The sequence below is a fragment of the Perca fluviatilis genome, chromosome 7 (genome assembly GCF_010015445.1).
Source record: "Perca fluviatilis chromosome 7, GENO_Pfluv_1.0, whole genome shotgun sequence".
NCBI lineage: Eukaryota > Metazoa > Chordata > Actinopteri > Perciformes > Percidae > Perca > Perca fluviatilis.
Genome location: NC_053118.1, coordinates 33,226,995 through 33,248,679, shown reverse-complemented (window position 1 = coordinate 33,248,679; position 21,685 = coordinate 33,226,995). Strand labels below are relative to the sequence as shown.

Genomic DNA, 21,685 nt, shown 5'->3' with positions numbered 1-21,685 from the left:
ATTGAGCATGTGTAATGTGTATTCTGACAACAGAGTGAAAACATTGTAGTTTCCCTTGCGGGATTAATAAAGTATAAATTATTATTTTTAGTCTTTTGTCACATCTAATATTATTCTACCTTCCCCACTGTGAAAAAATTAGAGTGATACTGTTTTTGTCTTACATGTTCATTTCTTGAATGCTCCCTCCTTCCATGGTCCACTTTTGCATTTGTCATTAGGCAGGCTCTTGCTGTCACTAAGACTTCTTTTGGCCTGAAACTGTCAACTCTCTTTATTATAAACTTCAAATCTTATTTTTTTCTCTGTAGTCAAAGATAAATATTTCTCATTTTATCCATTTTATTGTCATATGATTCTTTAATCCTGCCTACAGCTATTTTCAGCTCTTTCATCAAAACAGTGTTTCAGCACTGGCATACTGAGGGGGAAAAGGGGTCCGTGTACTTTTTCGTTCATTCGATTTTCAGTTCATAAACAGGTATTAAAAAACAAAAAACGAATGGTTATTTGATTTTTGTTTTAAAACACGACATTTGAAATTGAAATACAATGCGTTTTTTCGTTTTCATTGTCGAAATGGGATGGGAGAAATTTAAAATATGCTGTGATTTTCATTTTCTATTTTATATAACAAAAATAAAATCACTCGAAAACAGAAACGAAAAAAGGCTTGTTTTTTCATATTCAGAGACCGGATGTTGTCATTTCCAAGGCAACAGCGCCAGCCTAGCCTACCAGTGTTCAGCCCAGGCCAAAATTACGTTGGAAACCTAGCTATACTCTTGATAATCCTTGGGGGGAATTTTATTTCATAATGTCACATGTATTTATTACCCTCTCTCCCTGCCTCCCTGTCTCTACCCACCGCAGACAACTTCGTCCGAAGAGAGTCGAACCAGCGGAGCAAATAGACTTTCGGTTCACGGCTGTAACGTAACCGTTACGCCACCGTTAACAATCCCAGCAAACGTTCTGTTGCTGCCGTTAAGCTTGCTGATCTGGCAGAGAGTCACCGGGGGTTCGGGATCAGATCATAGGGATCAGACCTCCGGTGCTGGGTCTAATATTCTAATATTAGCTGCTGCTGCAGCTAGCTAGCAGGTAGCCACCAGCCCTGTGACCTCGGTCCTCGCGGTTCGCTCCCCGGGACTGACTCTGCAGAACTGGGGTTACCCGCTCTATGATCAATGAGCAATGATCAAGGATTACCAAATGTCTCTCTCATATTGCTCCTCATAACCACTGAAAAACTAAAAATCTAACCCAAAGTACAATTGTTATGGGCGTTAGCTGACATTAAGGGTTTCTGCTTCATTAAGGGAAATTGTAAGGAAAAAGCGCGTAGTGGTTAACCATTAAGCTTTTTCACGTTAAGCGATTTTTGATCACTGTTTATAAACAGTGATCAAAAAATCTAACCCAAAGTCGTTATGGACGTTATCTGACTGATAACTGACTGATATTTGATTGATCATTGTTTAGGTACATTAAAGTTAAGCTTTTTTCACGTTAAGCGTTTTAGAATGTCCCTGCTGCTGCTGAGGGAATCTGTAGCCTAACTTCCGTTTTTGCCCCCTTCACATAAATATACATATGGCTATGAAATAGATCATGAAATACAGGCTTTAGTCATAATAGTTCAATAGCCTAAATACATGTATGTTTTACTATGTATTTCGAGGGACTTTTATTTATTCCATCTATTTATATGCACGTTATATTTAAAGGAAGTTTGGTTATCTCACAGACTCAGACTAAAAGCAGCAGCAAGCCTGCCTGACATCAGTGCATCATAGCATATCACTATCTGCAAATAAAATAAAATATGAATAAATCACGAGCGTGGCAGATTCCCAGCTCAGCTAGAGCGGGTAACGCAGCTCTGCAGACGGACCAGAGTCTGTCAGCACTGGGGGGCGAACCACGGGGACCGAGGTCACAGGGCTGGTGGCTATCTGCTAGCTATCTGCAGCAGCAGCTAATATTAGAATAGACCCAGCACCGGAGGTCTGATCCCCATGATCTGATCCCGAACCGCCGGTGACTCTCTGCCAGATCAGCAACAGAACGTTTGGGATTGTTAACGGTGGCGTAACGGTAACGTTACAGCCGTGAACTGAAAGTCTGTTTCCTCAGCTGGTTCGACTCTCTTGGGGCGAAGTTGTCTGCGGTGGGGACAGAGACAAGAGCGTAAGCAGGGAGGCAGAGAGAGAGGAATAAATAAATGTGGCATTATGAAATAAAATCCCCCCCCAAGCATTATCAAGAGCACAGGTTTCCAAAGTAATTTTAACCTGGGCTGAAAGCAACACTGGTAGGCTAGGCTGGCGCTGTTGCCTTGGAAATGACAACATCCGGTCTCTGAATATGAAAAAACAAACATTTTTTCATTTCTATTTCCGAGTGATTTTATTTTTGTTATATGAAATAGAAAATGAAAATCGCAGCATATTTTTAATTTCTCCCATCCCCTTTTGACCATGAAAAGGAAAAAAATGCCTTGTATTTCGATTTCAATTGTTGTATTTTAAAACGAAAATCAAATAACCATTCGTTTTTTGTTTTTTAAGTCTGATTATGAAATGAAAATCGAATGAACGAAAAAGTACACGGACCAAAAGGGTAACTGAGTGATTGTTTGTTTGATTGATTGATTGGTTTTATTTAAGAATATAGAAGACTGAAACAAAGAATCCAAGGGATAACATGTACAGTGTAAACACGTATTTCCAACATGGTCCCTGACGTCATAGACAATGCTGAACTCTGGCAACTGCTGAGTTGTTTTTTGGTTTTATTTATCCAGGGAGAGTCTGCTGAGTGCACATTCTTGTACAGTTAACACCTTCCCTAGTCAATTTTTCAACCTGATCTCACAGAATTCCGTGAAATGAACACGGCCCCTTAACTCAAAATCTGTGGCAGTTTCACGGAATCGCAAAAAAATACCGTGATGGGCCCACGGAATAATTCCGTGAAATGAACACGGCCCCTTAAGTTAAGGAAAAGGTCGTGGGTGGGCTTATGTTTCCATGACATGCGGGACATCAACGGGAAGGTTGGGTTTACGAAAAGAAGAATTGGATGGTTGGGTTTAGGAAAACAATAATGGGATGCGGGACAACAACAGGTTGGGTTGAGGAAAAGAAGAATGGGATGGTTACGGTTGGGTTTAGGAAACGTGACACGCGGGACACAATCCCTGGTCTCCTGGGTGAAAGTCCTGTGTTTGACCCATACACCACCCCAACCAACCTCCCTACGCCGATTTGCGGGCTTTCATACTCGCTCCTAATGCTACGTCATCTTCTCGTTGACTTTACATTGGTATTGTTTTCCGTGGTGGCCACACGGAAATTTTCACACATTCCGTGCCACCACCACGTAATGCAGTGTTAACAGTTCGTGATCATTTCACGGAATTCTGTGGGACCAGGTTGAAATTTTTAGTTGCCCACACTTATTCTCTCAAAGCATTATTCCAGCTGGCCTAAAGATTCAAACTCGCCTTATTTTGTCAACAAGGTCTGTTTCCCTTCTCTCTAAAGGTGCACATTAACTCAACCCAAACTAATTTTTTTCCCAGCCGGGCTCCACCTTGGTCCGCCTCTCTAACCTTTAAGCTACTGCCACCTCGAATGTCACACTGTGAAAAGAAAATAGCTTCTGATCTCAAACATAAAGTCAACTTGAAACAAGTGTATGGCACTGACATTTCTTCCATCCCTGAGGGGAGCTTTCTGCGGTATCATTTTCATGTCTTGAAAAGTCCAAGCAGCTTTATCACTTCTGGTGGTCAATCTGTTTCTGAAGGAAAGCTTTTACTACTAAGAAGACCCACAAGAAAAGACTTAAAATACCAACCATTAACTCAGATTTCAAACCCCAGAATGATTGGAGGAGGGCATTTATCAGAGAAACTAATATTCTACAAAATAATCAATGCTGTTTATAGAAATCAGGTAATAATCATTTAAATAATCAAAGAACTACGTTTTTTTGTTTGACTTAAAATGAACTAAACCACTGCACCACGTTGAGTCTGTTATGCATAGGGTGACCAAACGTCCTCTTTTGCCTGAGGTCTGTACTACGAAGCAGGATTTGACGTTAACGAGCTAATTTAAGGCTCAACCCAGGATTTTCTGTACTACGAAGGTGGATCAGTTGTTATCGGGTTCAATCGCCGTGGTAACTCATGCTGAACACCTAACCTGCTCGGGAGCAGGTTAAAGTGATGGTTCGGAGTAATTCACCCTAGGGTCCTTTGCACCATGACCTCAACCCAAACACCCCCCCACAAGCTTTTTTCACCTGGGTCTAACATTGGGAGAGTTAGCTAGAGTAGCGTTATCAGCTGAATAGCTTAGCGCAGGGGCTAATGGACCCACGTTTGTATCTCGTAAGTTACCCCACTAATAATGCCCGAAATGATACCAAACGTCTACAAGTAGTACAAATAGGTTATGTACTAATAAAACGATGGATTGGAAAGTTTGTAACTACACCAGAAGTTTATGAACACTTGTCTGCTCTCTTCTGCTCTCTGTTGCTGCTGCTGCTACCTGCAGTTAGACGAGTGCTTAGGGCCGTCTACAAATTACTACACCGAAAAGCGATACAACAAAAATATTTATTCATTTAATGATTAAATAAGGTAATGTCTCCAAACTTACCTCAATTATTACTTGTCTCCTGCTAGTTATACTACAGCACTTACTTAAAAAAAAGAGTTAAATTAAAAAATATTTTTGTTGCATCTCTTTTCGGTGTTGTAATTTGTAGACAGCCCTAAGCACTCGTCTTACAGCAGCAACAACAGCAGAGAGCAGAAGCCAGCAGGCAAGTGTTATTTACATAAACTTCTGGTGTACTTACAAACTTTCCAATCCATCGTTTTATGAGTACATAACCTATTTGTACTACTTGTAGACGTTTGGTATCATTCGAACGATATTGAGTGGTGTATTACTGAGATACAAACGAGGGTCCATTAGCCCCTGCGCTAAGCTATTCAGCGGCTAACGCTACTCTACGCTAACGCTCACAATGTTCGACCCAGGTGAAAAAAGCTTCTGGGGGGGGTGTTTGGCTCGAGGTCATGGTGCAAAGGACCCTAGGGTGAATTAATCCGAACCATCACTTTAAGTTGGAGATCAGAGATCAACCGGTGTAAAAGCACCGCCTACTGACCAATCGATACTCGATTGATAACGGCGTCACCGTTCTTATAGAAGATCAGGCGGAGCTCGGTGCACTGAGCGAGAGAGAGAGGGAGAGAGAGAGAGGGGTGCGCATATAAAAGTTAAAACATTTAGAGACCGACAACCCCTTTAACATTCCCTGATGGGTATTTTTATGAAATATATATATATATTTTAATGGGAGGGAATTACATATTGGCTATTTGTCGGCTTCTTGAGCCGTGTGTCGCCAATGCGCACATCAGTTTGAATTATGTTTTTATATATTTTATTTGCTCTCACGATCGCTTCCCACTGCCAGGGTTGCAGCTGCAGTAACAGGCTAAAGCAACGACAGTTTATGGAAAGCACAAGTGTAATTCTGTTCAGATCTTGGTCCTGACTGATGGGGAAGTGATATTGATAAGAGTAATTTACGCATCTACAGCGGGTTTTTTTTGCCAGCTTTCCTTCCTGTTTTAGGAAGCAGCGACTGTATTGCGTTTTCCCTGTAAAACCGAGTCTGTGTTCTTCATATTTATGTAGAATTATAGTTTGCTCTTCTTGTTTAAAATATGCGGCATCTGGTAGATGTTTGCGATTGGTCGTGGTGCGCAAACACCGCCTCTTTTATGTGAACGCGTCTCTAGATTGGACAAACCTGGGTTGATTGAACTTGTTGATAACCACCTTCGTGACACCGGTTATCCGGGACCGCAGTTGTTAGAGTTAGTGAAGCCGGATTACTGAAAGAAATCCAGGGCATGTTGATCTTGCTTCGTAGTACAGGCCTCTGGACATGTCCACTTTTTACCTACTGTCCGGGGTGTCCGGGGATGTTTTATAAATTCATGAAAATGTCCGGTTTTCACTGTTTTTCATGGGACAACACAATGCTACGGTAATTTGTTGTGTGAAGTAATTCCCGAGAGGCTGCCTTGTGGGCGGCTCTGCGACGCGCACATACACAGGGACCAGAGAAGACAGCGGAGCAGCGTTGCACACAAAATGCTGAAGCGTCTCCTGCTAAAGATTTCCCACCTTGGTCAGAAAACACAGGGGAGACACTTTGTTTCTCTCACTATGACTCTAGAGTCGTACTTGCTCGCCGTCACTCTCACTTCTCGCTCGCTCTATCACCCACTCCCCACACACACACTCATGCCGGCTCGACGCACACACCAGCGCACAAGTATAAAAATCAGGCCACTTACGTAGGCTACGGTGAAAGCTCTGCGTGGATCCTGCGCACAATCATAAAACAAGACTAGTGCAGCTAGTGCAGTTTCACAGTTTCAAAAATGTCCCACGTACCCTCCCGGTCGGGACCGGACAAGTGGGTCGCGGAGTGCACCGTGTGCAAAGCTGGTACATATGTTTCAGTGTCTTTATTATTTATCTTATTACATTGAAAAGGTTTTAAGAGATATTTTGTTGAAGCTGGATTTTCTAACACAGAAGAGGTCATATTTAGAACATTATTTTGTTCTATTATTGAGAGCTATTATTTTGCTACAGGTTGTTACAGATTTTATTTTATTTTATTATTTATTAAGTTATTTTTGCAACATTGAGGCATAATAAAGCATGTTCATTAACCTCTGAGAAGCCTGTCTGGATTTTCTCGAGGCCAGGCCGAGTGTCCTCTTTTTGGAAATCAAAATATGGTCACCCTAGTTATGCATATGAAAGTGGTTTTGAATATCGTTTTTTGTTTTCAAGCTGACAGATAATTAAGTAACTGGCTATTATACGCATACATTCTGCTGAATTGTTTGCACTATGGAGATCAAAAGACAGAGAAAATAACTGTCACATCCTGCAGCGTTTTGTCAGCCTGCATTTTACAGGGTAAGTCCCACAAGACTAGTTAGAAAGGATTTAAAACACAGAGTATACGGCATGCTATTTAGTTAATTAGGACTCTGCATGGCATCGCCCTGTCAGTTTGTTTTAGGCCAACATTTTAAAGTGAATTCCTTTAGCCTCCGAATATCATCATTCCTTTGCCAGACAAAGGTGACTAGAATGAACAAGATCTGTGGGAAAATTAGATGAGTAATGTTCTCTACTTTTATAACAACCCCCATCAAGGACCCCGGGAGCATGGCACCCACAGTCTAGTCACTCTACTTGAGCTTAAGTGTTGAGCGGCTGAAGAGTGTGTGCTTTGATCAGCTGAATATGTAGCAAAGATGATACAAATCTAGAGACCAATATGCGGAAACACAAAGAGATGCATGGAAAACAAGAGGGTGGAGCTATGAAGGAAGTATGTGATTCAGGTCTTTCATGTGGAACTAATGTCTATTGTGTACTGTTGGTTGACCCTCTGGTGTGCTTTGCGTTCTCACTATAAACAAACCCAGATTCCAACCCAGGTTGTTTGGTTTGCATCAGAGTTCGAATTACAGCATTCTCACTAGGCTAAATGAACCGAACCATCTAGAAACATGCACCAGCAACCCAGTCTCACGGCAGTAACGTGAAATGGTCACGTAAATGATTTGATTCATGTACACAAACACGTTTTTTTTCGTGATGGTTAGCACGTTTTTTAAACTAAAGTATTCAATGGGAAGCATCTTTTGTGATCACAGCACGATTTTCAATGAGAAGATGACGTAGTATTAAGAGCGATTATGGTAGCGAGTAGTATGAAAGCCCGAAAATCCGCATAGGGAGGCTGGTTGGGGTGGTGAATGGGTCAAACAACTTTCACCCAGGAGACTGGGGATCGTGTCCCACGTGTCACGTTTCCTGAACCCAACCGTTGCTTTCTTCTTTTGCTAAACGCAACCGTCCCGTTCTTCTTTTCCTAAACCCAACCGTGCCATTGTTGTGCCGCGTGTTACGTTTCCTAAACCCAATTGTCCCGTTCTTCTTTTCCTAAACCCAACCCATCCCGCTGTATACAGCTATGCAATTGTTGGTATTATAAAAAACATTCTGACCATCACGAAAAAAAAACGTGCTGACCATCATGAAAAAAACGAGATAAACGTGTTCGTGTATACAATTCAAATTACGTGACCATTTCACGAACTGCCGTGAGACTGTGTCGGCGCCAGAGTTAATTTAAAACGCACTAAATACATGAGGTGTGAATTCAGGCTTTAACTGTTCTTCATCAGAGGAAGCCCTATTGAGGTTAGTCTGGATCAACGGAAGTACTTTTCCAGGATAAAGCCCCGCATCCGGCGTGTAGCACCAGGCTTTGCTCCTCGGAAACTAATTTCTTCCCGAGACTATTTTGCAGAGCCACCGTCGCTGCATCGGGAACTTGGTGCCGCCCAAGACGATTGTGATTGGTTTAAAGAAATGCAATCAACCCAGAGCATTTTCTCCTATCCCAGAATGTATCTGTGGTGTAGTCAGACCTTACTCCACAGCTCTGTAGAGATAGGTCTGGCAATGCTAGACTACATTGAGGGTGAACTCATCCCCTTTGAAGATATTTATCGTTTAAATACTCTATTTTTGCCCCCCAGGCTACCACACTAATATCAGCCATAGCTTTTCTTTGCACAATGGGTTTTTTGTCTGTGAGCTCATCTTTGTGAAGGATATTGGATTTTCCATCACCAGGGAAGAATAATATCCCAGTGCTACTCAAAATGCATGCACTTCGGTTTCACTGTCACTGGTTGAGAGGTGGACCCTGGCTCGCCACTTCTCCTCTTCTGATTGGTTTAAACTGCTCTAATGCAACTATCCATCATGAACAGCTGTCTGTCCGTTCCACTCACTAAATATTGGATTATTTCAAGGGGGGGGCTTCTCTCCATCATTCGTAGAGACATAAGGACATGTTTGGAATTAATGACGCAGATTGATGAGCTTGACTTGTTACAATCCTGTAAATATTAAAGGTCCCATGGCATGAAAATGTCACTTCATGAGGTTTTTTTTAACATTAATATGAGTTCCCCCAGCCTGCCTATGGTCCCCCAGTGGCTAGAAATGGTAAATCAAGCCCTAGGTATCCTGCTCTGCCTTTGAGAAAATGAAAGCTCAGATGGACCAAACTGTAATCTTTCCTTTATGAAGTCATAAGGGGAAAGGTTACCTCCCCTTTCTCTGCTTTGCCCGCCCAGAGAATTTGGCCCGCCCATGAGAAAGAGACATCATGGCTTGCAAACAAGCAAAGCATGGCAGTTGGTCAAGGCCACACCCCCACCCTCCACCTTGCCCCCCATCTCTCCTCCTCAATAGCATTTAAAGCTACAGACACAGAAATGGCACATTCTAAGGAAAGCTCATTGTGGGACTGGCTCTAGTGGCTGTAATTCTGTACCAAGGCTGATCTTCGGGAAAGAGACTTCAGATACAGTATTAGGGGACCACTAAGGTCTATATAAAAGCATCCAAAAAGCAGCATGTCATAGGACCTTTAATAGCTGGTGCCCTGTAGTGAAGGTAATGCACTATTTAACAGGTGAAAAAAGTAATATGATCAAACTGGAATTCAAAAAAGATCAGGGGTGACTAAGACGTGTCGGTTTCTTTTATTAAATCACAATTAAATCACAAATCACAACCATTAAATCACAAGAGCAGAAATATTCAGGAGTGCTGGCCAACAAACACGTCCTCATACCTAAACAACAGAACAGATAGCCGGCCAAAGACTCGTCACCAGCAAGGGCCAGCAGGCGCACATTTCGAAACGGTCGCTGTTTTAAACCCATGGTTAACGTGAATGTATTCAAAACTACTTGGTTAGGTTTAGGAACATATCATGGTTTGGGGTAAATTAAGTGTTTGTTACATTTGTAAGTTAAGTATGTTACGTAAGTTAACTACGTAAATTAGGTCTGTTTATTTTGAACGTTTGACTATTTGAACTCAACACCCAAACAAAAACACCCCTCATGTCAGTGCCTCTTTTTTTTGCTGTCCCTCACGCTCCCACTGCCTTTCACTTTATACATCCATGGCCTTTCCCCTGTCCTGTGCATGAGCACAAATGTGGCTGTTGCTCTTTGGCTGGATAGTATTGTGGTTCGCTCAGAGCCACTTTGTTTTTTTTTTGTACAGAAAGGACAGCTAGCGGACCGTGAAGAGATTTTGCATTAGAACTGCACACTCCACCTTTAAAATAAGTCAGTGTTGACGTATGGTTTCACATTGGACATGAACAGCGGTCTCCTGGGTTAAAGGCCTGTTTGTTTGACCTGTCCATCCCTCCAAACTTACTCCTTTGCTCCCGTCATAATTACTACGGCCAGCCGCCTGTGTAGCTCTCCTGGTAGAGCGCGCGCCCATACAGAGACTCAGTCCTCGACACAGTGCCGAGGTCAGAACCAAACCTGCGGCCGTTTGTTGCATGTCACTCCCCCTTTCTCTCCCTGTTCATGTTTATACTGTCCTATCCAATTAAAGCCTAAAATGCCAAAAAAAAACAATATATGTGGATGAAGGTCTGGTTGCATTTCATTTCAATTTAAGTTGAATCAGGGAGATTTTGTAGTGATTTTCATATGTATATATATAGATATATATATATATATCTATATATAATTACTACGGCCACCAGAGGTTGCCGCCTAACAACAAACATAAATATGGGTTGTAATAAGATACTTTCACAGATGACCTACACAGCTGTTTTTGGGGGGAGATCTGTGGTTCTTTCACATGTTTTTGAAAATTGAAATAAAAAAAAATTTAAAATAAAACATTCAGTGAGTGTGGAAGAGAAGATCTCCAGTACAACCTGTGGCCTCAGATACCTGTTTCAACTCATGCTGCTCTATTTTCTTTTTAGGCCACCACAGAGACCCGTGGCTGTTCATAGCTCTCCATCCTCTCCATCCTCTCCTCCTTATTACTGACACAGTTCGTAAAGCCCACAGCGAGAGGCCAGCCTGTCTTCTTTAACACTATGTTGATTTTTATCAGCTATATATATAGAACCAACCCAGAACTGCCTGATGAATGACAAGCACATATCCACTGCAAAGAGCGAGAAATTGTGCTCAAAAGATGACACTTGCTCATCTTTCGATGAACTTGGTGAGACGTTCATGCACGCATATGCGTATGACTTGTGATGGTTGCCATAGTAATCTCCCTGAGGCACAAGGCAATTTTTGGAGTAACTGCTATGGGCAACAGCAGCTCCTCAGCATTTCTGCTTTAATCAAATAGAAACAGTTGTGCAAGGGCCAAGTATCCTTTGAATAGATTATGAACACAATATTATATTTTGACCATGTCAATTTTCCACGTTTTCTACTATTTAGTGCTTAGATTAAGAATTCAAGCACATCTTTCAGCTGTATATTTTAAAGGGATTAATTAAATGCCTGTGATGTTTTTTTATTATATTATTTATTGTTGCTGAACTGAACTGGTACAACCTTGGGTTGTATGACTCTCTTGCCCTGATGAATAAGAACAAATGCTGTTGTTAATTTGCAGAGAACAATATGTTCCCTCTCTCTATTCACTCTTAATAACCAACCAACAGAAACAAAGCAGGTGCAGGCATATGAGTGAGATAATATACAGAAAAATGGGTCCTGCTCTAAGGATTTTTTTAACAACCTTAGTCTTATTTCTTTCAGTTTTGGCCATCATGTCTTTTGTTTGTTATATCTGCAGCAGGCAGCTGTTTTAAGCAAAAATGCACTGATAAACAATTGTATACTACCTGCTCAGCACCAAACAGCAGACAAGCAAAGTAAGCGACTAGCTGAGGATGAAAATTAAACATCTGTGAGCTTAAGAGACAGATTTGTTTTTACTGAGACTTTGAGGACCAATGTTGGAGACTTTAGGCTTTTTGGTGGAGACCAAATCAAAGCTAAAATATGACAAAAAAATTACAAACAAAACTCGAGTAGCATATGATAATGTTGCTCACCGTCTCCTGAATATTTTATTATGCTATTGTTATGACTGTGGTCATGTTGTGTATGTTAAAACCATAGTTTGAGTAACGTTTTAAGGCAACAATATGTCATGGCTGTATGTCTGGCAGCTTGTTTAAGAGTTAATCTGCCCTCTAGTGGCCATAAAATGATTACCGCATCTTTAACATGGACCTTTCCCTTCCTTGCTCAGGTAAGAGTGAGTGAAGGTTGATATATAGTTGTGTGTTAAGGGGTTTTGGCATACTGTAGCTATAGACCCTACACACGTAGCCACCATAGGCTACACTGTAGCTAATGTGCACTGCTCAGAAATGTAACTAAAGATCAGCGGCTACAGCGTTGCCACGTGAAGATGAAAAGAACTATGATTGGTTAGCTTGGGCTGCTTTTATTTGCCACACAAATGTCTTATGCCAGTAGAGATTGTTAAAAAATGAAGGATTAACAAGCAAGTTAAAAAGAGCTCAAAGCCGTGGGGAAGAATTTCTTGATGTGAAAATGGAATCTGACCCGACTGCATCTGGTCGCAACAGATGGCCGCCCACCAAGAGCCAGGTTCTGTCTGAGGTTTATGCCGGCTAAAAAGGACGTTTTTCCTTGCTGCTGTCGCACCAAATGCTTGCTCTTGTGGAAATTGTTGGGTCTAAATAATAGTATGAATATGAACAGCATCTTATGGCCCTTATTTGACTCTTCAGTCCTTGGTTGAACCGAAAGTTTTTCTGTCCCTCCTCGGTGAAGGCTGTCTTAAAGCTGTTGCCTCCTTGGTGGGAGGGACTAAGATGCGAGGAAGGGAGGCAAGTGCTTGAGGAGGCAATTTAAGGGCTATGCGATGCACCGCTAGACCTACGCTATCTGTGAAGTTTTGAGAGATAACGTCTGCTATGATTTGACACTATGAATAAAATTGAAAATTTTATTAAAGCACAAAACGGAAAGAGGGCACCATTTCTTCAGAACAAACAGCGGAAGCTTAACATACGGACATATACATGCACACACACCTGTTCCAAGGTACAGGACGCTGTAGTGCTCATCATTGACCGCCAGGACGATGTCTGCCACAGCGTGTGTGATTTGGTCATCTGTGGGCAGGTCCAGTGGAGCCACACCGACAGGCCGGATCACATCCTCAATTTCTGGATGATATCTGATCACCCCGAGGTTTTTGATGTCGTTGTGACCTCCTGCTGTCGAGTTTTTGCGGACACACTAAGAGGAGAAGTGATGTAATCGATTCAGACAAGGCTGGGCTCTTGAATAAACATAATGCCCTTGGACGAAAGAGTTTGAAATTGCTTTTCTTTTAACTCATGCCTTTCAAAAAGAGCACTTCAATCTTTTTCACCTCTGAAATAAAAGGCTGACTCATGCAATTGTAGTTCTATCTCAATGCTGTTTTTCCCAGATTAGTGTGACAAAAAAAGAAAGGAAATAAAAGTCTTGTTCTTACCATCCCAGGGCGACTGCCAATGAATGGACTGCTGTAGCCCTTCAGTTTGGATGTGGAGAAAGCCTGGTCAATATCTTCAATGGAGTAGGCACAGATCACTGTTCTACCCCTGAACAAAGGCACAGAAAAGAGTAATTACATCCATAGTAAAAGCAAGGTAAGTGATTATGAGGGCCATGCAAGGACACAGCTAGAAATTCACAGCCGACACGGGACCCTAAAACAGTAAATCTATAGTCTATAATCCCTGGCTTGTTGTCCGCGAGTGGGCCCCTGAAAGCGAACCAATGTCTATTTGTTATTCTTGCCACCAGTTGAATAAGTCTAACTTTAATGACAAGTTAAATTAAAAATAATGTATTTGTCTCCTTTTTAAAAGAAGACTCTGAACTGCAAATTAAATTAGTTTTAAGCTAACTCTGATGTAATATTCAAACTGCAACATTCATGCTCAGTTTTGTATATTGCCTTTTTACAAATGGATCAAAAAAGAATGTGATTTGTCAAGGCAGAGGGCAATTAATGTCAGTCCTTCCTGCAGTCCCATGGTTCTCTTTTTGTCTTTTCAGTGAAGCCACATGTGGCATCTTCACTACTCCAAATATAAGAAAAATACAAAAATTTGAATCTGCCAAAATCAGTTACCGTTGTATGAAACAATATATGTGAGGTTGTACCATGACTTCCATATGAAAACTTGTGACTTGTATTTTGCAATTAAAAATGTATGAATAATGCATGTGACAGGACAAACTAATAAGTATTTCCTTTGGTAAACAATTACAAACATTTGTTCAGCAACGTCTTGCAGACAATGATACCACGTGTTGTTGTATTACTAGATGTATGACTGATTTCGCTAAAACAAGACTTACACACTTTGTGAACAATAATTTGGCATATTTTTATTCCCGCGGAAAACTGTTCTAACAGTCACATGAAATGGAAACTGGCACTGACAAGGTACTTTTTCAAAATCCGATATAATGAGAAAGTTGAGTGTGTGGGTGTGTGTATTGTGTCTCTGTGTGTGTGTGTGTGTGTGTGTGTGTGTGTGTGTGTGTGTGTGTGTGTGTGTGTGTGTGTGTGTGTGTGTGTGTGTGTGCGTGCGTGTGTCAGTAGGTGCTGCTGTTATGTGGTGTGTACTGCTGTGTGGGTGGAGTGGAGTGTCAGTTACGGTTATTCTTTAGCTTTATTTGTTGTTATCAGTTTGTTATATGGTAAATATATGCATGCTCTGAAAGACCAAACAGAGTTTCTGAATACAAGTAAATATTAAGTCAGATTACAAAAGTCAATATTGAACCATTATGTTTGCAGTCTGCTCTGATTGATCAGCGTTTCCAAGTCTTCCGCATCTGCACTCTCTGCACTGTCATGGCAGCTGGGGAATGACTGTAACGGCACTGTAGCGGCACGTTGTACCTTTATAAATTATTGTTGTGACATCACAACTCTACAGAAATCCTGACGGCTCATTTAAAGGCACAGTTCTCTGAATACAGGCTGTGTGCATTTCTCTGAGCATTGAGAGTGTTGATATTTTTACAATATTTATATAGCACCTCGACCTGCCTTATAATCAAAATTACTGTTTAAAATATGGGACCTTTAATAATGACATGATAATGACAGCATGTGATGCTGGTCTTATTTCAGCATCAGGTTATATCTGCAGTCACATATACATTTTTTTTTAAATTAGCCTAGTAGCTACCAACGCTACTTTTGCCGCTGAATGTGCTCTAATGTCAATCAATTCTTCTGAATAAGTCATTTACAAATTAAATTAAATTAAATTAAATGTTTTTGGGTAAATGTAAGGCTACCTGGACTTGTCGCACTTAATGCTTGCTCTTGGGGGAATTACTGGAACTGTTGGGTCTTCGTAAATTATAGAGTGTGGTCTAGACCTACTCTATCTGTAAAGTGTCTTGAGATAACTCTTGAGATAATAAAATTGAATTAAACTGAATTAAATTAATCAACATTGACAAACTGTTCATGTACCATGTTCGCTGTACAACCCTGATCCATAATAAGCCTGGTTTTAACAACCAAACAAACTGAGATAAAAGTATGAAGAACTTTATCACCCATGAATCATGTTAAGACCCTTTTGGGAAAATGCCTAAACCTCAAATAGAAGCATATGAAACATATTGAGCTGGAATTGAGCTTCTCTGGACTGCACGCAGGCAGCTCGCGCCATGGCTGTCCCTTTTAAATGTTTCTCTTTGTTTCAATCTCTATTTCGAGCCTGCCTCCAGACAGACTAGCCTCTGCAACCTATGTTTACCGTAACACCCTTCTCTGTGTTGTTTCACAGAATATTTTAGCATAATTCCAGCTTCATGCAAAACAGCAAAGCTTCATTTTTTTGTTTTACATCCCCACATTCCTGAAAGAGCATACAAACATGCAATTTACAGTGTAATTTCCCGTAAGCCAATGAAACTGTGGAGGTAGTCAAAGTGTTTATATGTTCCAGCTCACCATGCGTTGGAAAACAGGCCATACAGGACTCCAGCCCTCTTGTCCTGCGCTGTCAGAACCACCGCCTGCTTCATGTTGTTGTACTGCTGCTGAGTGTTTCCTGCGCCGCACATGACCCGGGCCTTCATGAATGTGGTCCATGAGTCTGCCAGCAGGGCTTTGATGCCGCCTTCGTCCACCTGGAAATAATATAAAAGGACGGTCACAACAAAGCCATACTAGGGCGGCCAGGTTGCCAAATTGATTTTGAATTTTACTTTGTGTCCCCTGCCAGGATGTGACACTGACCCCTTACCACAGGATACCAGGAGCCCCTTTCCCTCCCACATAGGAATGCATTTTGTAATATGTTGCTTGTTGTATGTCTGAGCATTCAGTACACAGATGTGTGTAACTTAGCTCAATAAAATCCACCTACCTAAGGGTCTGGCATTGATCAATGAAAATGGCCCAACTCCAGGGGCAGCACCAAGCATGCATTTGAAAATCTCACTGCATGCAATCGGATAACACTACGACCAATCAGAACAATACACAGGGTGATGTATCCCAGAGCCCCATTCGCTTAGCTACCAGCGGAGCTAACTGGTAGATTAAACTGTCGTTATCTGTTTAGCTCGCCTCTGGCCCGCCTATATCAGATATGTGATTGGTGCAGCTCGGCTACAAGGGCATAGTTAATGAGCATCATTAATCAATGCCAGAGTGACTCGCTGATCAAATTCAAATTGCGCTCTCGTGAGAACTCTGAATTTCCAGGGTAACGTCAATGCACAGAAAGGAAAACAAAGTTCTGGTTAGAGAGCAAAGATCTATGTGACAACAACATGTTGGAATATTCCTTTAATTAGCAGATGAAGAAACTCAAAATATCTAAGATAGATAATCATCACACACAACTTACTTTTCTGCTATTATCATTAATGTATGTTTTGTTTTGGGTGTCTTTATCTGAGGTTCATTTTCAAGATTAACTTCAAAAGGTGACTCATGAATCACACAGGGCAGCAGCTGTTTCCCATTGGACGGCTGACTGGGAAACACTTGCTTTGACATCACTGATTGGGAAGTGTTAAGAAGTGCAACATGCTTTCAAGTTTCTACCCAGAGCAAACGCAACGCAGTTCTAAATTGTACAGAACTTTTCTAATTTACTGTACAGTATGTAAAACAGGAAACGGGTTTAGAAAATGTAGAACGCAAATTAACTCTAAATGACAGCACATCGCCTTGTGCTATGTTGCGTTTTCACTGAGCACATTTGGGATTTGTTCCAACTTTAAAACATTCAATCCTTTAGTTCATTTTTATTAGCAATTCATTTAAAACCAGTGGTTTTCTTTCAAAACGCCGTACTCATGCAAAATCTCCAGGCCTCTAAATAATTGATCAAATTAAACGGTTTGAGAAAAGCACTCTTTGATTGCCTGCATGGTTCACAACTCAGATACACACAACGTGAAAAGAGATTGCAAGAGTAGAAAAAAAAGGTTGGGTGTATGGACCTGGATTCATCCTTATTTCCCTTAGTCTATATTGAGGACTACATTTCCCCTAAGCGTCTTCGTTACTCGTTACTTGCAAAAAATGTTTTGTAAAAGGGGACTTTAACTTCTACCAAAGTCGTTTTCTGGTAACATACTTGTACTTTTAAGTATTGCTTCCAAGTACTTTATACAAGACTGCTGTGGAGATAAGTCTGTCAATGCAAGAATACATTTCCCAGAACACAGACATAAAAGTGGTGCGAGACAAGTTAGCTCATTTGATAGAGCAGGCGCACATATATCGAGGTTTACTCCTCGACGCAGCGGCCGTGGGTTCGACTCCGACCTGCGGCCCTTTGCTGCATGTCATTCCCCCCCTCTCTCTCCCCTTTCATGTCTTCATCTGTCCTGTGGAAATAAAGGTCTAAAAATGGCCCAAAAATTTAAAAGAGGGATTTTTACCGTACAGACTCGGCCAATGCGTGCCCTGTAAGGCTCCTCGTCCACTCTGGCTGTCTTGTTGAGCTCGCTGAAGAAGAAGTAGATCTCCTCCTTGTACTTCAGTGTAGACGGCATTATGGCTGCACCGGCAAACTGCGGATCTGGTCATGAGATTTAAACGTGTCCGTTTAGATATCGTCACTTTGTTTCCAATTTACCTTCAAGACGTATCGTGGGTCAAGCAATATCATCCCCTACCACCTTTTCATGCTAGCGTAGTGTTGTAAAACAAATAGAACATTGTTAGAATTCTCACATTGATTCTGCTACTCCCAGCTACACCCTGTAACGTCCTGCAGTGCCCTGCTACGCCATGAACTACTACAACTACTATTACTAGTCATAGTTCCGTTATCTTTATTGTGATTATTGCCAGTATTCATCACACCCCCAACCGGCACCGTCAGACACCGCCTACCAAAGCATGGGTCTGTCCGAGGTTTCTCCCTAAAAGGGAGTTTTTTCCTCGCCACCGTCGCACTAAATGCTTACTCTTGTGGGAATTACTGGAATTGTTGTGTCTTTGTAAATTATAGTGTGGTCTAGACCTACTCTATCTGTAAAGTGTCTTGAGATAACTTTTGTTATGATTTGATACTATAAATAAAATTGAATTGAAAATTGAATTGAATTGAGTGTAAATGGCTGCTTCCAGTAGATATGTTTCTGGTTCCCTTTTCTATGGCTGAAAATAACGTGACCCGAACCACAAACACACTGACAGGGAATACACCTACATGTTATTTCTCCCATGGGAATGACAGCGGGGTGATTTACAGTTCCACCCACCATCTCTAAACTCATTAGTCTAAACCTGCACGGTTTCTGCGTGACTCCCCATCCTCCTACTCACTCAGCAGCCAAACGTTCTCCGTCTTCAGGAGCTTCTGGGGTCCAAACGTACGGCGGATCGAGCCGACGTGACCTGCCACCGACGACATAGCAGAATACAGACTCCCATCTGAAACGACGAGGAGAAAAAAAAAAGAGAACAGAGGAGAAACAGTGGGTTATAAAGAGAGAAAAAAAAAGGTACAGAAGGAGAGGAAGAGAGATTGGAGTTACACAGAAGGGGGTTGACTGAAGCAGGAGAAGAGGAAGATACAGAGAGAGAAGATTAAACACAGAGAGGGAGAGTGAAGACAGAAAAAAAAGAAGGCCCAGGAGACCGAAGACAGAAAAACAAGGGAGGGGAGAAGGCAAAGAAAAGCAAGAGCAAAGAAGACATCAAGGCAGAATAGCTGAGTGCACTGATGAGCAGCCACAAATCACCATATTCTCTCAGAGCTCTGTCTCCATAGCGATGCAGAGGGAGAGCGTTTGAAACCGTAGGAGTAACATCTTAATTAGGACTGATCGTTATTAGAACGCTGTTCAACTCAAGCAAAGGGGTTCGGCTCGTTGCTTCAACAATCGATCTCCATCTGGAAGAGCGTCCTGCCGCGCACACTAACCTCTCACTAATATCTGCGAAGTCTATACAAACAAAAGTCTATACAAATTAATCCATCCGCATTAGATGGTTTAACAAACAGATAGTTTGTCCATCCCTCATCATGCTCTGTAAACACTGGAAGATGGTTTTAATTCCAAACATCTCTATTTAGTTAATGTCCATATCACACAATTAGGAGTTCCATTCCCTGTGGAGAGAAGTCCGATGTAGTTACGTTAAACTGATGAATCACGCCTCTAACAATTGCTTTTTATCCAGTTGAGCTAGGATTTAGCTCTAGCTTTAGTATACAAGGTATCAGATTCAGATTACTCTACAACGGGCAATTCCTTTCGCCGTATGTCCTTCTTTTCGGCCAGATGTCCGTTACCTTCTGCTTTCTTTGTGTTGGTATTTTTGTTGGTATGTTGGTACTTTGTTGATTTCTGAGGACTATGGTTAACTGCTCCTCAGATCTCTGCAGAGTAAATCCAGACAGCTAGCTAGACTATCTGTCCAATCTGAGTTTTCTGTTGCACAACTAAAACAACTTTTGAACGTACACGTGTTCCAATAAAACAAGTTCCTTCCCGAGGCTATTTGGCAGAGGCACCGTGGCTCTGTCTGGCACTTGGCACCGCCCAAGACGATTGTGATTGGTTTAAAGAAATGCCAATAAACCAGAGCACGTTTTTCTCCCATCCCGGAATGCTGTGTGGACTAGACAGACCCCCCTCCGCAGCGCTGTGGAGGAAGGTCTGGCAATGTGAAACTGAAAGTGCACAGATCAATGGGTTGTGTTTGGTAGCCAGATGTAGATGTAGGAATAAAGGAATTTGCATTGTGATTTGTTTTCCGTGCAGACATATAACAGTGCCAGCCTGACGGCATTACAAGTCAATTATTAATTATTTAGTTTTCACCACATTCAGGTCACTTCTTCATGTCATACACCCTTTCCTGCCGTCACTGTATGACGAGGCAAACCAACTGTGGCTACTTTGAATGAGAGCTGTAATGCTGATATTAATGATATAATAAAAATCTTGAAATGATTGAGCAACGATTCATCTGATGTACCAGACAGTCAGTAGTCTGTGGATGTTAAAATGTGGCCAAATATTGAGTTTGCTGATATATATGTACCTCAACTGGGGAGTAATGGAAGTAAACCAAACCTGCAGGGCAAATACATACAGACATACCTACATACATATGGCTGGTCCTTTTTTAAAGAATGTGTCAATCTGATGAAAATCACTCGGGCTTCACAGGATATTCTGGTCATGAGCATGAAATGTTTTTTAGATTTTACACAGCTATACCATGCTTCTTGTCACTTTAGCATCCAGGAAGTCTGTCAAACTAGCGTCTGAATTCTATCTGAATCTGTTTGTGCAGTCAGTTGTACAACTGCTCTATTTTAGCAGTGTTTTACATGTTTTTTTTTTCCCTCGTGAATGCACAACGGCAGATGGCTGACTCTTGTGTGCTTGGCACTCAGGGTGGTGTAATCCCCTGGTGATGTTAACACTCGACAAATTACATACATGATCTGCTAAGGCACAGGAATGCAATAACTAAAAACCATAAAAAATATCTATGTCTCTTTGTGTTAGTTAGTTTTTGGGGGGTTGTTGGGGGTGGGGCGTAAGAAGACTGGGGGAGATTTTCTATATCCGAATCACGGGTCTAAGTATAGATAGAGGGTGTTGTATACTTAACTATATATCTTTGAACGTTACAGTTATGGCTGAAAATGAAAACAGAAATAAACAAGTTTGCTGATTTCACATTTCTGCAATTCAAATCAAGTGCAAGTTGTCTACCCAGAAGTGAATTTTGCAGTACCACTCCGTCACAGTGATTCAGTCAATACTCTACAAATTATAAAGAAGAAATTTGTGATTCGGGCCTTATTATATAAAACTTAGTAACACTTAAAACTTGGTTTGTCCAGTTCTCTTGAAAATCGACTTTCCCCATGAGAGATTAATAAAGTTCTTCCTTTTCTTCTCTATGCAGTCCTTCCAGAAAAATGCTGAGTTTTTTTGTGATTGTTGCGGGCAAAAATCCTTGATTATGCGGCACGTTTTCTTAAAAAATGCGATGGAATATGCAGGATATTTATGCGATGAAATTGCGGGAACTTGCAAAAATTGCGGTTTGAAAAAAAACAACAAAAAAAACTGATTTCCCCAACACCCTGCTTTTCGTTCACGTTGCATAATTACATCACTTCATAA

At 41.4% G+C, this 21,685-nt stretch overlaps 1 protein-coding gene across 1 annotated transcript in view; it reads right to left on the bottom strand.

Moving 5' to 3' along the window:
* si:ch211-113g11.6 (uncharacterized protein LOC559008 homolog) overlaps nt 1–21,685 on the bottom strand; it is a 54,211-nt gene that overhangs the window by 12,238 nt on the left and 20,288 nt on the right. The window contains exons 6-10 of the mRNA XM_039806850.1: nt 18,858–18,965; nt 17,966–18,105; nt 16,017–16,195; nt 13,521–13,629; nt 13,072–13,279 (exon numbers count right to left, since the gene is read on the bottom strand). Coding sequence (XP_039662784.1) covers nt 13,072–13,279; nt 13,521–13,629; nt 16,017–16,195; nt 17,966–18,105; nt 18,858–18,965 — 744 coding nt within the window. The remainder of the gene's footprint in view (nt 1–13,071; nt 13,280–13,520; nt 13,630–16,016; nt 16,196–17,965; nt 18,106–18,857; nt 18,966–21,685) is intronic.